Source organism: Cervus elaphus, chromosome 23 (assembly GCF_910594005.1).
Source record: "Cervus elaphus chromosome 23, mCerEla1.1, whole genome shotgun sequence".
Lineage (NCBI taxonomy): Eukaryota > Metazoa > Chordata > Mammalia > Artiodactyla > Cervidae > Cervus > Cervus elaphus.
In genome coordinates, this window is record NC_057837.1 from 25,091,877 (window position 1) to 25,111,584 (window position 19,708).

Here is a 19,708-nt window from a genome sequence, read left to right on the forward strand (position 1 = left end):
GAAGCCGAATTCCTCTGCAGCAGCTTCCCGGACAGGCCCATATTAAAGCAAGTGTGGGATGTATTGCAAAGCCTTTGTATAATGAGGGAGAAAGGGAAACCTCCGGTTTGGAAGGCCTTTTTTTCTTGAGAATTTTTGATTGAGTTTCATGTTCCAGGGGAGGAGGGTATTGGTGAAAATGGAAGGGAAACCCTGCCAAACAGAAATTCCATATCTGATGGAGATTTTCCTCCTTTCAAGAAGGTGTGAGAGAGAGCAGCCAAGGAGCACAAAAGCATAGGGGAGCAGGGGTGATGGATTCGAATGCTCTCGATGGAGCAAGAACCCGTGGTGGGCTGGAGAGGCTGGTGTTAAGTGTGGCTGAGCTCGCTAGCCTGCTGGGTGTAAGAACAGCCCCTGAGACGTGTATCTGAACTCCTCAGACCCAGTGAGGTGGTTGACGGTCCAGGGAAGAGCCCTCAAGTCAAGCAGGCTGCAGGAAGTCCAGGCTCCCAGAGACCACCACCTCTTCCAGCCCTCTTCCATCCATTCATCCTAGAAGGGAAATCTGAGACCTGGAGGTACCCTGATTTCTTGGTGGTCACGTGTGTGTGTGTGTGTGTGTAGGGGGCCAAGGAGACAGAGAAGAAACAACTAAGTATGTTAAGTCTCAAGTGTTTCCAGTGGTATTAAATGCCGTCACATGTGTGTGTGTGTGTGTGTGTGTGTGTGTGTAGGGGGCCAAGGAGACAGAGAAGAAGCAACTAAGTATGTTAAGTCTCAAGTGTTTCCAGTGGTATTAAATGCCGTGAAGGAAAAGTCAGCAGAGTCCTGAAGGAGCTGGTCATTGGGATGGCCGTAGGCTGTACCTGGTGGGGAAACACCTGTCGCCCTAGTGGAGATGACCTGGGTTAACTCTTCCCAAACACTGTATGTCACTTGGCAGGTGTATTTCCAAGTCACTGTTTCCCCCTCTGTTATGTGGGAACGTGGAGGATCAGGGAAGGGACTTGGAGGTCTGTTCACTAGACACCAGTCACTCTTACAAAGAGATGCCCGAAGCACCTTTCATTTCCATGAGAATTGACTGTATCAAATCTCTCATCAATGTGTTGCATCTCATAGGTCTCCTGTTCTAGGTGGTAGAAAGGGTGGAGATTGAAAGCACTAAACTGAAGATGAATGGCCAGGGTTAGTCTCAGAATATTTTGGAGTCGCTGTGGCACCCGTGGCTGCCCACCATGAACCGTGGTGGTGCAGCTCCAGGAAGAACTGGCTGAATCGGGGCCCGACAGGCAGCAGGTGTGCTGGCTTCCTTCTCGTTCCGCTTTTTGCAGACGGCGGCAAGGTCAGAGAAGCAGTTGTGTGACCCTGCAAACCCACTGCTTTGAAGACCAGCACTCGGTTGTATGCATACATGTACTAAGTTTATTTGTTTTTTTAAAATCAGGCTCCTTCCCCCATTTCACAGAGGTGTTCAGATACTTCTCAGCCACATACTGCACAGGAGTGGTGGCAATCCTATTATTTATCAGACTTTTTTTTTTTTTTTAAGATTTTTTTGATGTGAACTGTTTCTAAAGTCTTTAGGAATTTGTTACAATATTGCTTCTGTTTTATGTCTTGTTTTTTTGGCTTTGAGACATGTGGGATCTTCCCTTCCTGACCAGGGATCAAACCCACACTCCCTGCTTTAGAAGGTGAAGTCTTAACCACTGGACTGCCAGGGAAGTCCCACTCAGGCTCTTATTAAACCAGGTGCTGCCTTGTTGTATGCTAGGCACTGGGGTTAGCATTTTTCATAAGTTACCTTATTTCATACAACAAACTGTAATTCAAGTCTTTTTATTACTATTTCTACTGTCTTACGGATAATGAAGCTACACATGACCAAGGAAGGTGGCATTTCCAAGGTACACAGCCCAAGACAGCATCCCAAGGTCTTCAGAGATATTAAGTGTTGAAACTGAGGCTCAAGCCCAGTTTTCCTGCCAAAAGTCATATTACCAATCATTGTCCTAAATTCACTACAGAATTACTGAGGATTTTTAGTTAATTAGAAATTCTTAAGATTTCTTAAGGTTTTTATTTAATCAGAAGTTTAATCAGAAATTCTTATGATTTCTACCCTGAACTCTTTTTGTTACATGTTGCAGTCTTTTTAATTTGTGAGTTTGTCCTTCAGAATTCTCAGACTTCATGCTATGTTTTAAGATTACAGTTGACCCTTGAGCAGCATGGGTTTGAACTGCATGGGTCCACTTATATGTGGATTTTTTTCAATAAATATATTGGAAAACTTTTTTGAGATTTTGCAGTGGTTTGAAAAAACTTGCAGATGAACCTCATAACCTAGAAATACCAAAAAAATTAAGTAAAGATATGTCACTGAATACATAAAATATAGGTAGCTATACATGTAACATATAAAATATATGCTAATCAACTGTTTATGTTATCAGTAAGGCTTCCTGTCAACAATAGGCTGTATTAATAGTTAAGTTCTGGAGAGTCAGAAGTTATACATGGATTTTCAACTACAAGGGGGGGATGGGGGAGCCTGTTATGATCCCAAATTGTTCAAAGGTCTACTGTGTTGTTATATCAGTTATAAATCTTAGCATGACTTACAGAGTCTCACAGGTCCACCTAACTTTATTCCATCTTTATTATTTTAAACACTTTAAAAAGGCATTATATTACAGTTGGTTTTCTCAACTGGTGGCGCTTCCCTGGTGGCTCAGATGGTAAAAAATCTGCCTACAGTGCAGGAGAGTTCAGTGCTGAGTTCAATCAGGTCAGGAAGATCTCCTGGAGAAGGGAATGGCAACCCACTCCCGCATTCTTGCCTGGAAACCTTCATGGATAGAGGAGACTGAGTGACTAACACTTCTCAACTGAGTAACCTTTTTTTTCCCCACCCGGAATAACCTGAAATTGCTTTCATCTCTAGGTTACTCTGTGTCTCTAGGACAGAATTATTTCTAAGACTGTTTTCCCAACGCCTGCTTTTGTTGGTTTCTTTCGTTTTGTGTCACAGTGGCTACTAACTTCAAATCAACTCTTTCCCTTCCATCATTGGTAGTCAGGACACAAGCAGCCAGCCCACTGTGGTTTTTGTCAAAGACTGGCCAAAGTGAGTTTGTGTTCATACAAGGGACCCTGTGAGGATGTCCTGAGGAGGGTGAAGACTTCGCAAAGCAATCCTTGTGGAGTGTGTCTTGCTCCCTAAGTTTCTGATGTCAGCTGCTTCCTTCCATCATGCTGGCCACTGCATTACTGTACTTGCTAAGTTTAAGGCGCCCCCTTGTGGTGCAACTGATACCAATCAACATGAAAAAAACAAAATGGCAAGATTACAAGTGATAGAAGCAATGCCTTTAAATATAATCTCATTGCTCTTCCCATTTTTAAGACTTTCTAATGAATACAGTATTTTTCCTCCTTTTGTTTTACTCATAACTCATACTCAATGCTAAGTTTTTTTGGAGGTAGGAAGAAATCAGAAAAAGAATCACAAATAAGTTGATGCTAAATCCCAGGTGACTTTAAAAAATAATTTCTTATTTTTTAATTGCAAAAGTAATATACTTGTAAATTCTAGAACTGTTAGAAAGAACAGATAAAGAATAAAAGAATCATTTATGCTCTCATAACCCACATGGGGCTTCCCTGGTGGCTCAGCGGGAAAGAATCCGCCTGCAGTGCAGGAGATGTGGGTTAGATCTCTGGGCTGGGAACATCCCCTGGAGAAGGAAATGGCAACCCACTCCAGTACTCCTGACTGGAAATTCCCATGGACAGAGGAGCCTGGTGGGCTACAGTCCGTGGGGTTGCAAAAGAGTTAGTCATGACTTAGTGAAAAAACAACAGCACACGTGGATTAGCATTTTGTTTTATATCCATTTTTTTCTCAGCATATAAATTCAAAAGAAAACCACATTTGCCAGTTTTCTAGCATGATTATATGTGTGAACTTTATTCTGTGTTGTTACAGAGTCAGCTACTCATCATCTTTATTGATGCTTGATTTGATTGGTTCCATCGTGTGCTCACCTCACAATATACAAACACAGCACCATGTGGGGCTCTCTTGTGGGTTATTATAGATTTCCTTATAATTAATTGCTCAAAATAGAATGGCTAAACCAAAGCAGTGTGCAAAATTTTAAGACATTTGACATTTATTGTTTGGTTATTTGTTTAACTAAGGCATCTTTTTGATAATGCAATGTATGTTTTTAAAGTTTCAAATTCCTAGCATTTGCATTCTTAGTTTATGCCTGGAATTATGTATCGTGTTTTATGCCTCAATCTCAGTTAATCCTCATAACAACTGTGCGACATAAATACTATTAATGTCCCCACTCACAGATAAGGAGAGTCAGGCTTAAGGAAATTAAATCACTGTCATGTGACTTCAAAATCAGGAAGACAGTAGTAGGCTTTCAGAACTATGATAAAAATAGCACTTCACATCCCTTGAGTCTTGAACTCAGTGGAAACTAATACTGATAATTCTCTGTTTGTAAAATAAAGGACAAGAATGTTTGACAGTAAGAGAGGAGGAAGAGGAAATATGTGTCTGTAAATTTAGAAACATGAATAAAAATCTTAGTTGGGGCTCTTGCAGTTAGATCGTCATGTTGGAATATACGGTGGACAACCCGGCCATTACTGAGTAATTACGGGCTCTTGTGTGTGTTCACTCGCTCAGTCGTGTCCGACTCTGTGCGATCCCATGGACTGCAGCCTACCAGGCTCCTCTGTCCATGCGATTTCCCAGGCAAGCGTATTGGAGTGGGTTGCCATTTCCTTTTCTAGGGGATCTTTGTGACCCAGGGATCAAACCCACATCTCCTGCATTGGCAGGCAGATTCTTTACCACTGAACCACCTGGGAAGCCAATATAGACATGTTTTCACTAGATCTTTTCATTTTTTTTTCCTGAATGAATTTTCTTTAACCACAGTTAGTCTTCAGTCTTCAGACTAGTTAAATTACTCCCAAGCTGTCAAAGTTGACTAAAGGAAAAGTGGTATCAGAAGAATCTCCAATTTCTGAACAAAACCAGGACTCTTTTTGTGAGTTCAAAAAATCTGGTCCTCTCCAACGTCTTTTGCAGGTTTTCTCTCCTTGTTGCTCACTAGAGACCTACATTGCGCTTTTGCCACCTTTAGCCATACTCTTCTGTTTCTATTATTATATAACTTTATTATAGAAAACTTAGATATGGCAAAACAGAGAAAATAAATATTATTCATCACTTTCTGTTATAAATACGGTATTTTTTTTTTAACCAAATGAACTTTATTTATTTGACTGTGCTCGGTCTTCATTGTGATGCTTCTCTGGTTGGTACCTCATAGCTTGTGGGGTCTTAGTTCCCCGACCAGGGATCAAACCCTACATCCCCCGCCTTGTGAGGCAGATTCTTAACCACTGGACCACCAGGGAAGTCCCATAAATACTGTATGTTGTTCATCTTTGGTTCTGTCTGCTGCATGAAAACTGTTGATCCTCTTTTCCTTCCAGCCCGGCTTGGTCTTTCAAAGACATCCCAAGTACCATTCCATATAACAGCGACATCTATAGTTTCTCTGCTGTTTTCGTCCTTGGATAGCCATTAGATTTATTAGCAGTCTTTGAGGTGATTACCTTCTGTTTAATTTGTACAGCGTTATTATTTTTGCTGCTCCAGCTGTTTCCCTGTGGTGGTGACCTGTCATTTTTTTTCCAGTTACATTTCCCTTAATCTTGATGTAAGTTCGTTATATTGTTAAAGTACTTGATCATCATTGTCATTGTCTGAAGAGACTCACAGACATTCAACTCCTTTCCCACCTAGTCCTTTTACTTATTTTTTTTTTTAAGGAACAATTTTCTAGTTTATAGTCAAAATCCATAAGTGAGACTTCTGAGTTCTACACACTTGATTTGACAGGAGTATGTGAGTGGCCTAATAAAATGCACTTCTCTTTCTCTGCTTTCTTACTGTCGGACTCAAAACATTTTCCACGCAGATGGAGCCTGGCGAAAAGTGAAAAAGTTTCCCGTGAGTTTCATTTTGTAATTCTGAGAAAATTTATGTCATTGTAGAGACTTGCAGTTCTGTGGCCTCAAGTTCTAGAGCCCTTTCTCTGTGGAAGCCATTGCATTTTCTTTTTTGATTTTTTTTTTTTTTTGGTGGGGGGTATGTGCCACACAGCATATGGGATCTTAGTTCCCTGACTAGGGAGCGAACCCACATCCCTGTATTGGGAGCATGGAATCTTAACCATTGGACCCCCGGGAGGTTCTCCATTGCTGAGATGAGCTCCTGCCTCCCCAGGACCCCTGGGTCCTTCCTGCTCTGCTTCTTCCACCTTCTACGTTTCCCTGACCTCAGTCAACAAAGGCAAGAAAGGTGCAGCCAGAGTTGGTTTTGCTTTAAGTGTGGAACCTTGTAACCATTTAGGTGTTTCTCTGGCCCCTTCTGCCTTGAGTTTCAGGTGGTTCTCACCCACGGTGGCTGCTTTGGTGACTTCCTTTGTCCCCTCTTGCCCAGGTTCTCTAAGCTTGTTGCTGTGTCTCCCGGCAGAGAGAGGTTGGGGTCTCTGCCCCTCGCCTCCTGGCAGCCTTGTCGTCAGGGCACAGGTCTCCTTCACCCTCCCGTTCTCTGTGGTCTCTGTGCCGGGCGATGTCCTCCCAGGTCCTCTGCCTTCGGCCTGTTTTATTCCACATCTCCTTGAGATGGAAACTCTGTGACTTTCTGTACCCTTTCCCCTCTTGTCTGTTCATAGCAACTGTCATCCTATTTGCATCTTACTCTTTTATTTATCATGTACCTACAGGGTGTTATTACTTGTGGTCTGCATTAGGGTCTTCCTTTCATAGTTGATGGATCAGACCCCCTGCAGCAACCCTCCCCTTTCAACCGAGAATATATTCACCTCAAAAAGGGCTTTAGGAGGTCGGCTAACAGTTCTTCTAATGGGGTCACTCCCCTTTTCTCTTAAAAGTTCCTTTGAGGTCTTTTCCTTTTGTTTTAACCCCTAAGTGCAATCTGGGTAGAATATTTTAGTACAGTTCTTGTTTGGAGACCTGCCTTTTTTACATTTGGTAATAGCCCTCTGAATTCAAGTGTTCTTTTTCTTGCGGAGATTTGTGTCTGCTATGTGTGAGACTAGGCTCTAAATAATACAAAATAATTCAGAGATAAAAGAAGTATACACATAGTACATGTGAAGTCTCTCAGTCATGTCCGACTCTTTGCGACCCCGTGGACTGTAGCCTACCGGGCTCCTCCGTCCATGTACATATCTATATCTAAATCTGTGGTGGTGATATGAATCATAGATATTGTATAATTAAATTATGACGGCATTTAGAGGCTCTGTGTATGCCGATTATCCATATAGATATATCTGTATGTGTGTGCAGTAAGTTATGAAGTGAGCTGCCAAGCCATGACATCTCATTGACTAATTTTTTTCCTTTTTTTTTTTCTTTTCTTTTGATTTATGGAAAAATATACATGACTTAAAACTTAGCACCTCAGCCATTTTTAAGTGTACAGTTCAGTAACATTAAGTACACTCATGTTGTCGTACATGTCATACATACAGCCAGTCTCCAGAACTCTTCGCTTTATTAAATTGAAACTCTGCATGGGACTTCCTTGGTGGTCCAGTGATTAAGACTTCACCTTCCAATGCAGGCAGTGCAGGTTCGATCCCAGTTGGGAAGCTAAGATCCCGTATGCCTAGTGGCTAGAAAACTAAAACATAAAAACAGAAGCAACATTGTAACAAATTCAATAAAAACTTTGCAAAATGGTCCACATTAAAAAAAAATCTTAAAAAACAAAAATAGAAAGGAAGAAAATCCACATGCATTAGAAACATGTAGGGACCCCCTTCCCCAGCCCCTGGAGACCACCATACTACTTTCTATCCATCTGAATTACCATGTACCTTAAATAAGTGAACTCATACGGTTTTTGTCTTTTCGTGACAGGCTTATTTCACTTTGTATTAAGTTCTAAAGTTAATCAGTGTTGTAGCATGTGACAGGATTCCTTTACGAGGCTCAATGTCTTTCAGTATGTATAGACCACATTTTGTTTATCCAGTCATCTGCTGGTGGACATTTGGGTTGCTTCCACCTCCTGGCTACTGTGAATAATGTCACCATGAACTGCATGTATAGTTGGCTGTATAAATGTATAGATGGCTGTATAGACATCTCTTTAAGACTTTGTTTTACATTCTTATTGGCCAATTTTGGATGCAAGAGTGAGTCATTCTTCTTGCATGAAGATGAAGTTTTTGTTTTAAAAAAAAAATTTTTTTTCCACCATGGTTTTTTAAAAAATTAAGTAGTCCAAAAATTAGTGGATCAACAAGAATTGAAATATTTAAACACCGGTACAGTGAGCCTAGTCAATTGAAGACATCCTCCAAGGTCAATCAGGTTCAGATGTCAGAATTTGTTCCCTGAACAATAATTCTGATCTTCTTTTCCTGTAAGTAGAAGATCACCTTGAATCTTCTCATGAAAAAGTTCTGGTCATCCCATGTGGCAGAGCATAGGCACAGAGTCCTGGACTCTCTCGTCGAGTAGCCAGGTGGCCAGTGACCAGTGCCAATCAGATGGCAGGTTGGGGCTCACCAGCAGACTGCATTCTAACCAAGGAAGGAATTTCATTCTGACTCTGGTTACTCCCCTGCAGCCTTGAGACACCTTCAAGGACAGCAAGCCAGGGTGACATATTCTCCCCTGACCCAGGGGAGTTTAGAAGGGCCCATGGTGAGATATTTTGGGGGAAACTCATTGCCAATCAGGGCTGGCTTCCCTGCATCTCTCTGAGTCCTAAGGATGGAACTGCCACCTTCCTGCCTTTCTTCTGGGGGAGAGGGCTTCCCTGTGCTACATTTTCATTGTGAACAAATAGATGATTCCTTTGGGTAAAGTCTTCTTTTTCTGTTCCTGTTTTCACTCTTTTTCTTTTCTATTTCTCTCTCTCTCCCTCTTTTTCTCCTGATACACAGGCTTTGCAGTGCATGCTGGTCTCTCTTCAGGCAGAACTTGACATTCAAAGGTACTTGATGAAAATTGAATCATCTCAGCGAGTTAGTACTTTACCTTTTCTTCTCGTCGCACCTCGCCCCGTTGCCTTTTCAGTCGGCTGTGTGTGTAGTTCTAATCTGTGTCAGCCTGTCCCTTTTCCTGCCCTGGTTTCACCCTTTTGGAGCCAAACGCTTGCAGCATTCCCAAACTTGTGCGTTTTTGTTTTAATTGTGAGAGTGAATATTAAAGATGAACACTAATAGCATGCTTGCTTCAAAGTATTTCATGTGCTTGCCCATAGATGGAGGTGTAGGGTCAGCAGCAATGCAACAGCAGTGCAGAGATGTGTTCAGCCCCTCTGAAAAGTGAGGCTCTGGCCGCATCAGCTTCCTCGTAGCAAAAAACAGAAACCTTGCCTTCTAACAACCTTCAGAGCTCCCGGGAGTCTTCCTTCACCTGGCTCCAAAACATCAGTGTGGGATCCAGACCATGTCACTGACATATAGCTTAATAGTAAAAATGGAGACTTCCCTGGTGGTCCAGTGGCTAAGACTCTGCGCTTCCAATGCGACGGGTGCAAGTTCAATCCCTGATGGGGAACTAAGATCCTACATGCTGTGTGGTGCAGCCAATAAATAAAATAACTTAAAAAAAACACCCCACAAAACTGCAGTTAAAATAGGGGCAAACATATCTCTAGCACCAAGCAGTATTCTAAATATTTTACAAGCCTTAAACCTCCCACACCAACCCCATGGGGTAGGTGTCCTATGGGTCCCATTTTATAAATGAGGAAGCTGAGGCACAGAGACGTTAAGTAACTTGCCCAAGGCCACACAGCTAGTAAGTTACAGAGTAGGGACTCCAGAGTCAGTGTCAATATGTTATTTATTTCCCCATGATCCTTGGTGCCCCCTGTTTCCTAATGCATCAGTTTAGAATGTTACAGCTGGAAGGAAGTGGGAGAATTTCCAGCACTTGGAAACCTGGGAAGTTGCTACCTGTGCCAACCAGTCCATTGGCACACGGTCACTCACATCCTTTGGTCCCCCAGACGTGGCCTGTTTCTTTATAATCTCCCAGATAAGAACTGTTTGGTATTTACCGTGAGGCCCCAAACACACCCGTGCTTAGGAAGAAGCATCCAGCAGTCTGGCTTTTGTGTCTGTGTGACCTCCTGTCCATTCGGTCAGGCGTCAGTGAGCTCTTCACCTTCCTTTTCTTAATAATCAGTCTCTTTGATCTTTTCCAAGGTCAGGAGCTCAAATTAGAAAGTTCCTGCCCAAACAAACAGACACAGAAGGAAAAGTTGGGCAGCGCATGCTGCAGAGACCTGTGGTCCTACCCTCCCATCTCAATTCCGAGGGAGTGTTTACCATTAATTTTTTCCACGCGTTTTTAATCGTTCTCATGCGTTTCTGTGATTCATACAAAATAGAGACATCTTTATGGTTTCCTTGCACACATACTGTGCACTAAACAGAAACCCAGAAAAGGAAGCGAACATAGAAGCTCTTCCCTGTAGTTTCATAGGCTGCCATTAGCTTACAGAGTAGGGACCTGACATGGTGATGTGGGCTTTTCTAGTTTCGAGTCCCCCTCACTATTCTTTTTTCCTTAGAGCCTGAAATAAACGATCAATGCTGACTTTTGTTTTTTGATGCAGCAGCAAATAATGGGATATGTGAGAATTTTTTCAAGAGCTTTAAAAAAATTTTGGCCGCACCTCATGGCATGTGGGACCTTAGTTTCCTGACTAGGAATCAAACCTGCACCACCTGCATCACTTAACCACTGGTCCCCCAGGGAAGTCCCAAGAGCTTTTTTTAAAAAACACAAGTTACAATGACAGTAGGGTTTTTTTGAAGGAGGAGTGCATGAGATTTAAGGTTGGAAATTGAAGATGTTCTTCCTTCTCTTTGATAAAGGAGCGATTCTCAGAGCCTCCGAGGATGTCAGAATCTCTATTTTGAAGTTGGTGATCATTTACCGACTTTAGGCAAGGTGATCGCAGTAAGAGGTGGGCTGTATCCTCTCTTCACATAGGACGCCACAAACCATGGAATCTCCTGGTACAGTAGGGAGCCAAGCCATCTCAAACCATCCTAAAGAGAATCGTACTGTATAAGGGCAGCTAAACGTTTTCCATCATTTATAGTTGACAGATTCCTGTGAATTTTTTTCAGTGACTCTTCACCACAGTTACATCAAGCTGATACTGTTTCTTTTATAAAAGGGAGAACTAAGGTTCACAGAACTTCCCTGTGGGGTCGCTCTGCCAGTGCACGGCAGGATTGGAGTCTCATTCTGCAAGAACAGCCTGATAACAAGAGGAAAGTCCTCTCATTCTAAATTTTGTTTTCCTTCCCTCTCCAAACCCTGGTATTCTTTCCTGTAGCAGAACTAGAGGGAAATAGAATCTTTGGCCTGGGACTTCCCTGGCTGTCCAGTGGTTAGGACTCCGCTCTTCCAATGCTAGGGGCACAGGTTTGATTCTTGGTTAGGGTACTAAGATCCCACATGCTATGACGTGCGGCCAAAAATTTAAAAAAGAAAATAAAAAAAAAAGAATCTTTGGCCTGAAAAGCTCCTCTTCAGAATTTCCACAAGGTGTGTTTTCATTTGAAAATCATTCCGGGGAAACTGGAGGGCGTTAGGTGGTGGTGATGGGCTGTGTGTGTTTAGAAACGAGAGTTTGAAAATAACAGCAGCCTCTACTCCCAGGATGCCTGGAGAGGGTCTGGCCACAAGCCCCAAAGCTTGGTGACCTTGGGCACGAAGTATCCCCTCTGATCCCGCTCCCTAGGCACTCTTCACTGTGGGGATGGACATCTTCAGACCTCCCAGGACAGGCTGCTAGCAGGGAAGCTTCTTCAGTTTCACAACAAGGTAGTTAAGCTCTAGGGGCATCACCCAGGGGCCTGGACTGAAGTCTGGGCTGTGGGGATAATTATGACTTTTGTAAGGATGCCTTCTAAGGTCTATATTTAGCGTACTGTGTGTTATACTCGGTACGTTACTTGAATTTGAAAGCCTGCAAGCAGGTGCCTTTCCTTTCATCACTGTAATAACAGCGGTCCTCAGGCGGACACCTTTTATCCCGAAGCCTTTTAAGTGCATTCCAGGCTCTCTGAATTACAATGGCATCTGCCGCCTTGCCCCAAGCCTCTTCCAAGGAGGATGGTAGGAGCCTGAACCTCGGAAACTGTTGTTTATAATGCACATCGTATTGTGTCAAAAGTAAAGAAAGAGAGAGAGAGAAAAAAAAAAAAAAAGCCTGATTGATTTAAGGCAGCTTGCCATAAAGAGACACCTACCTTCAGGTGGATAAACTAAAAATCAAAAGGCAAAACCTCCTAAGAGGAGGAGACAAATTTACGAATGTAGCTAACTCTGATTAGCTTGAACCTTAAATGTAGCTTCGACTTTTATGACATACATGATATTTTCTATAAATGTGATATACTCCTTATAAGACAAAGCAATACTACTATTTCACGAGACAAAGTTGTTTTCCTTGTTTTAAATTCTAAAAGAAGCATTGTTTGCTCATGCCTTCAGAAAAGGGACATCTATCAACATAACAGACAGGGTCAACAGGAAAACAGCACTATTCTTCATCCGGCCTTTTTTTTTTAACATCAACTCCTTCAAGAGGAAGCACACCACTAAATAATAATTGCAGGAACGTGCTTCTGAAAGGGGTGGGTGGGGGGCTGAGCTAATGAGATCCAGATTTGGAACTTGCTGATGGAAGAAGGCTCAAAAGAGATGATGGTGAGCCAGGCCTTATAGCCTTTAAATAGGATTTACCTCTTTCTGGCTTTGAAGGGAAGTCAGAGAGCAGCTGATTCAAGATATTATTTTAGAAGCGAGTCTGTGCTATGTTCCAGGTAGGACACGAGGTGGGCAGTTGGCAGGTTGATAGAAATCCCGGAAGTGGGAGCAGCTGCACCTTGTCTGGGGGTCAGCCTGCTTTGTCCTCTTCTCCAGGCACAGCCAGACCTCTTAAAGGAAAAAATAAAACAATCACGTCATCTACACATTATGAAGGAGTTGGAAAGTAGAAAAATATCCAAGAGATCATAGAAAATGGCTAAAATTCCAAATTTACCTGGAGTCAAATTGAAAGAGCCTTAAAATGAAGTTACTATAATGGTATCAGAGCTCTGGAGGGGAGCGTCTGTTTCCTTAAAATGTGGATGCATGATCTGCATGTTCAAAATTGAATGGACGGCTCTGGGCTCTTCTGTTTTAACTGTTGCTTTTTTGGAAGTTGGAAGTCTGTGCAATTCTGGATTCCTGCAAAAGTTTGCATGACATGAGAATGGAAATTAGACTCCATTTCTGTGTTTTCCCCATGAATTCGTGTCCTCATTTCAGGGGCCATCTGGGAGGATGAACCTTTTACCGGGAATCTAACCATAGGAGATAACACATGAGAAACCCGAGATGGGTGTGGGTACCTTCAGGTCACTGAAGATGTGAATCCTTCTGAATTCTAAATGCTTTGTGAGAAAGTCTTCCCTTCCACTGATCCACTCTAAAAATATCATGCTTACCCGGTAATTCTCTGATCTGCAAAAGCAGTATTATCCTCGTTTTGGAGAAATAAAGGAGAAGGAAGCACATTACTCACAATATGCTAAGTTTCTTCCAACTGAGTGACTAACACTTTCATTTTTAGGGCTTCCCTGGTGGCTGACTTTAAAGACTCTGCCTGCCGTGCAGGAGACCCAGGTTGCATCCCTGAGTCAGGAAGATCCCCTGGAGAAAGGAATGACAACCAACTCCAGTAGTCTTGCCTGGAGAATCCCATGAACAGAGGGTCATGATGGGCTACAGTCCCTGAAGTCTCAAAAGAGTCGGACACAGCTGAAGCAGCTTGGCACACATGCATCACTCATAATGCTATTGTGTAAAAGAAACCAAGGCTAATATTTGGGTGTATTGCTTCCATTTCTTTTGTCTTTCTATTTATTTGGCTGCGGGTCTTAGATGCAGCATGTAGGATCTTGATCTTTCCTTTCCACAACAATCTTTAGTTGTGGTATGGGAACTCCTGTTAGTTGCAGCATGTTGGATCTAGTTCCCTGACCAGGGATTGAACCCAGGCCCTCTGCATTGGGAGTTTGGAGTCCTAGCCACTGGACCACCAGGGAAGTCCTTTGCTTTCATTTCTTAAATTATGGAAAAACAATTCTTTAAAACACCTTGATCATGACTGCATCATATTCCATAGAGTGGCTCCATTGTGATTTGTTAACCAGCCTTCTAAATCGTTTCTAGATTGATTTATTCTATTAAAGATGTACTATGTACAGATTTTCTCCCTGACCATCTAGTATAGGAAGTATCAAATTTTTTAATTTTTGTAAATCAGATTAATCTGACTTGATTTCAGTAGTTATTAAGAAATGTATTTTCATCACTTGGGGTCATAAAGAAAGTCTAAGGATCGAGTCTGGTCTGATAGAACTGGATAAAGTTTCTGGGATCCCTGGGACTCAGCAGATAGTCTCCTGGGGGTCTATTTGCAGGTCGATTCTTGGGACTGTCTGCCGAGCTAAACCAAGGCACACACTTTCTGCCACTCCGAGCACACCACACACCGCTCCTCCACCGGAGCTACTCCCTGTAAATGAAATCCAGATCTCCATAATTTGAAGATCATCACCACCACCAGCACCACTAACACTGGCATCCTCTTCTTGGCCCTGGAAAGTCACTTACCTGCCTCTTCCTGACCAATTAGCAGCCTTCCTCCTCTCCTATTGGGGGAAGAGTGGGCAACCCCAGACTTATCCTCCAAATGCCTTTACCTTCTGAGTTCAGTCTAGAGAGGAACTTTTCGGGGTGGCCTTTGTAACTCTAAGGCACCGTTCACAGCCCTTCCCCCTGGAAAGATCTTGGGACACAAAGGTTTGGCAGTTTCCCCAGGAAGTTGGGGATAGGGGGTAGACGTCCCAACATTTTTTTATTTCTAGCTGACAGCTACGAGGACAAGCTGTGCTGTGTGCTTAGTCGCTCAGTCATTACCAACTCTGGGACCCCATGGATTGTAGCCCTTTGGGCTCCTCTGTCCATGGGGATTCTACAGACAAGAATACTGGAGTGGGTAGCCTATCCCTCCTTCAGGGGATCTTCCCAACCCAGGAATCAAACCAGGGTCTCCTGCACTGCAGGCAGATTCTTTACCAGCTGAGTTACCAGGGAAGATAAATTGGTAATATCTCAGAAGAGTCGTTTGATGCACAAATACTGAGAGAGAGAGAGAGTTTGTGTCATGTGATGCTTCTCTGTTTTAATTTTTTAAAAACTCACTTCTTAAGATGCATTTCTTTTTGTCTGCGCTGGTTGCTGCGCGCGGGCTTTCTCTGGTTGCGTCGAGCCGGGGCTACTCTGGCTGCGGTGTGCGGTCTTTCCATTGCAGTGGCTTCTCTCGTTGCATGGGCTCTGCGCTCATGGGCTTCAGTCATGGCAAACAGTTGTGGTTCACAGGTTCTCAAACAGGCTCAGGAGTTGTGATGCCCAGGCTTAGTTGTCCCAAGGCTTATGGGATCTTCCCAGACCTGCAATAGAACCCATTTCTCCTGCATTGGCAGGTGAATTCTTAACCACTGGACCACCAAGGCAGTCCCTGTGTCTGCACAGAGATGTCCTTGTCAAGTGTTTTTTGGCATCTGCAGAAGGGGCTTTGCTTGGCGAGAGCAGGCTGGTCCAGGGGTCCTGCCTGGCTCACTCGGCTCGCCTGTGGCCGGCTCTCAACGGGGAGGCGAGGGGTGGTGACTACTTAGCCTCACGGCCTTTTCATCTTTCTCATCTGATAATGAAGTAATACCCACAGTGAAGGGAAAATGGGGAAACAAAAGACACAGTTGTACTTTGCTCAACTGCTGAATCGTCTGATTTTACTCCAGACCAAACATCTTTCTGTTTTCACAGGTGAAAATCATGAAAAATGTCTGGGTACCCTTTTGGTAGAAAGAGGGAGGAAGGGCTTGAAATATTACCCTTGAAGAAACAGGGTATAAATTGAGTTTATCAAGGATAATTCATCAAAAATAAATCCTAGAGAAAAATGTATTCCCTTTGTCCAAGCTGGGGAAGGGAAATACTGATTTTTCAGGGCTAAACTTAAATCTGTCCTTATGAGGATTTCAGATATGCACAGATGAAGGTTGGTATTAGAATGGGAGGCATGTGTGCATACATGTCCTGCTTGTTATAAGGCCCAGAAGTTCCTGGTTACTCCGCAAGTGACAGGTGTCCACAGATTCACTCCCATGAAGCACCCAAATACACACTAAACAGTCATGTGTACTTGTATACCAGTGGGGCCCTTTAATGCATGCACCCAAGTTTTCTATTAAAAAACAAAAGCTGATTTCTTCTCCTCTAGGTCGTTAGCTCCAAGCCCATCCAAATTAAACAACTACATAATTGTTATAAAACTTAAGCATTGCTCTCTCTTAATACACTTCTCACATCAATCTGTTATGTTCTAGAACCAGGGATGTCTTCAGTGTGTTCCCCAGATTGGCCATCAGCATAAGAAAGGAGATGTTTGCTCCGGTCTCATTTTTCTGGCCATCAGCCACGGAAGCTGTGAGAAGTGGTAAAGAGCCATGGGGAGACCGGGGCCCGCTGCTCCAGAAGCGCCCACCCCAGGCTCTAAGTCTTGGGGTGCACCTGAGAACGGCAGGTCTTCTGCAGCTGCGGCTGGCAACCTGGGTGGGTTTATGTAAGGATGGAAGCCCGTGTGCCATGTTGGAGCTCTTGGTCTTCACATCCTCAGACCCAAACCCAGCAGAAGCCTTAGACTTCAGAAACCAGAGGGGCAGAGGAGGGAGCAAAAAAAAAAAAACAAAAACTGCACTGTGGCTCTAGAAAGGACTCTGTGAGGAAATTTTGAAGTTTAAACCTTCCATGGGGCAGTTTGTCAATTCTTCTGACATTAGTGGAGCTGGAAGGAGGGGTGGTAAAGAAACCTAAAGTCCAGGGAATCATTCAGTATTTGTGAATTTCAAATATCTTGCTCCTTGCATCTTTCATAAGAGTGCATGACACCTAGAAAATTCTCTTTGGTTGACATCACATTTTTGACTGGAATTTTGAGTTGAAAGCATCACACTTGGGCAGTGCATGGGGGATTTTCCATCTTAGTTGCAGCATGCAAACTCTTGGTTGCAGCAGGTGTGATCTAGTTCCCTGTCCAAGGATTGAACCTGGGCCCCCTGCATTGGGAGCACAGAGTCTTAGCCACTGGGCCACCCTGGAAAGCCTTTTTTGAAAAAGGAAAGACTAGAATGGATGAGTGGGGTTCAGGTGGCCTTGTTATGCGGGCTGCCCCTTCCTGCATGACCCCAAATGACTCCCAGTTTGGGGTAGTTTGGGGTCGCCTGATGGTTTAGAGAAACCTCTAGAAGAGGGAGGTGAGTTGGTGTCATGTGTGTCTATGAAGTGCTGAGTGAAATCTAGCCTTCCAGACCCTCAAGTCCTGCCCAGGTTGCTCAGAAAGCATTTCCACCATCCTCTGCCTCCTGAAGCTTTCCAGTTAGGGGCAGCTTTCTTCAGAGGCTCAGGGCAGGGGCCCCCAACGTCATGCTGTAGATGATGCATGTCTGAGAAAAGGTTTCTCCTGAGCCAAAACAAGGACAATAACGCCCAACAGAAAGACTGTGTTCTTAACCAATCTGAACTGTGTATCTTCCCACCCATTTTTTGGATATTAAAATATCTTTCCAAGATGACCAGTGCAAGTTCCATGCATGAAGCAGGGCACTCAAAGCCGGTGCTGTGGGACTACCAAGAGGGGTGGGATGGGGAGGGAGGTGGGAGGGGGTTCAGGATGCGGGGACATTGAGCACCTGTGGCTGGCTCATGTCGATGTATGGCAAAAAACACCATAATATTGTTAAGTAATTATTCTCCAATTAAAATAAATAAGTTAATTTTTTAAAAAAACCTTCCTTTCTCTTGGCCATAATGCCATCATACAGAGAGAAAGCATGAGTGCGTGACTTCACCCAGAACTAGCTCTTCCTCACCTCTGCGCTTCCTCCTCTCTGGACCCATTATTTCATGTCGGCAGTCACCCCCTAAACCTCACTCTGCCCTGCACTAACACAGTGATGCACCTCTTAGAACTTCTTGTCCAGCTGTTACGTGTATATTATTCTTGGCCCCCAAATGTCCCTTATATGCGTTATGAGCTCAACAACCACATACAGCCCTTTTAACTCCTGGAGCCTCGCACTGTGCTGAGTACCAAGTCCCTGTTTCAAATGCTTTTTGACTTTTTTTTGTTTTAATATGTCAAATCACAGAGTGCCTGACACCAGTGTCAGCAATTTTCATTGTCTTTTTTCTGCCCTAAATGATGTCTCAGCAGCGAGCTGGCATCCGCAGGGAGAGCGCGGTGTGAGGAGATTGCTAATATGCGGTGATAGTTTGCAATGAGAAAGTGAATAACATAAAAACGAGAGCAGGCGTTTATATTTGGAACTGAATGGCTGTGGATAGGAAGTTTCAAAAAAAAGATTGAGCCCTTGTATCTTTATTTTTATACATACGCCCGCCAAGATGACCCTGAACAAGAAATCGAAATTTTATTTTGATTTTCTTCAAGGATTATTGCCTTTTGCAATGGAAAATGACAACTCATCAAATGCATCATGTCTGCTGTAGGCTGCAAAGATGACCAGAGAGCAGAAGCTGTCATTGTGTTCATGCTGCTTCAAGTAATATTATTACTTGTCTATTTTGCTAAACCGAATGTATTTTCTTTTTTTTTTTTTTTCTTATCGAAGTCACGGATGAGGACATTTTGGCTTGATATTCCACTAAGCATACTTCATTGAAGATGATGTGAATTTATATAACTCTTGGTGAGCTGGGCAATGATTTAGGGTTGATTTTTTTTTTTTTTAAGTCTAATAATACTCTTAAAGAGTGCCAAAGCCAGATCCGGATCTTTGTAACAGAAGCAGATTTTATGAAAAATAAACTACTTTGGGACCTTGCGTGGAAAAATTAACCCCAAGCAAATAGATAGGTCATCTGTCTTTCTGGTCATGATGTGTTGTGTTAGTCACTCAGTCACGTGCAATTCTTTGTGACCCCATGGCCTGTAGCCCCACAGGCTCCTCTGTCCATGGAATTCTCCAGGCAAGAATACGGGAGTGGGTGGTCATTTCCTTCTCCAGGGGATCTATGATATGGGTTGGTTATCGGAGCTGAGAGTTTCCTGTGGAACACCCAGGCTGGCCACCTCCATGAAGGGGGTACCAGGGGCTTTGTGCTGACCTTATTCCTGTTTTCCTCTGTAGAAATGTCCTGAGAGTTGTAGCAAGGTGTGGCTGTCTAGATAATACAGTAGTGCTCCTACCAAGATGGGTCTCCTGATACGTTTAGCAAAAGGGAAAGGAGCTGATGATTCCATCCTCAAAGGGCTTCCCTAGAGTGCCAGGCGCACTTGGGCATCCCTGAAAGAGTTCTGTGCCCTTGAGGCAGGACCGACTCTGTGTGATTCTTAGTGTGCATGTTTAGTCGTGCCCGAGTCTTTGTGACCTCATGGACTGTAGCCCACCAGGCTCCTCTGTCCACGGAATTTTTTAGGTAAGAATATCGGAGCAGGTTGCCATTTCCTGTTCCAGAGGATCTTCCTGACATAGGG

At 43.5% G+C, this 19,708-nt stretch overlaps 1 protein-coding gene across 18 annotated transcripts in view; it reads left to right on the forward strand.

Moving 5' to 3' along the window:
* Window positions 1-19,708, forward strand: part of KIAA1217 (KIAA1217 ortholog) — a 440,669-nt gene that overhangs the window by 251,296 nt on the left and 169,665 nt on the right. For 10 of the 18 annotated variants that reach the window (XM_043883233.1, XM_043883225.1, XM_043883224.1 and 7 more), the window contains exon 3: window positions 9,012-9,092. The exons of the other annotated variants lie outside the window; for them this stretch is intronic. In XM_043883233.1, coding sequence (XP_043739168.1) covers window positions 9,012-9,092 — 81 coding nt within the window. The remainder of the gene's footprint in view (window positions 1-9,011; window positions 9,093-19,708) is intronic. 18 annotated transcript variants of the gene reach the window in all.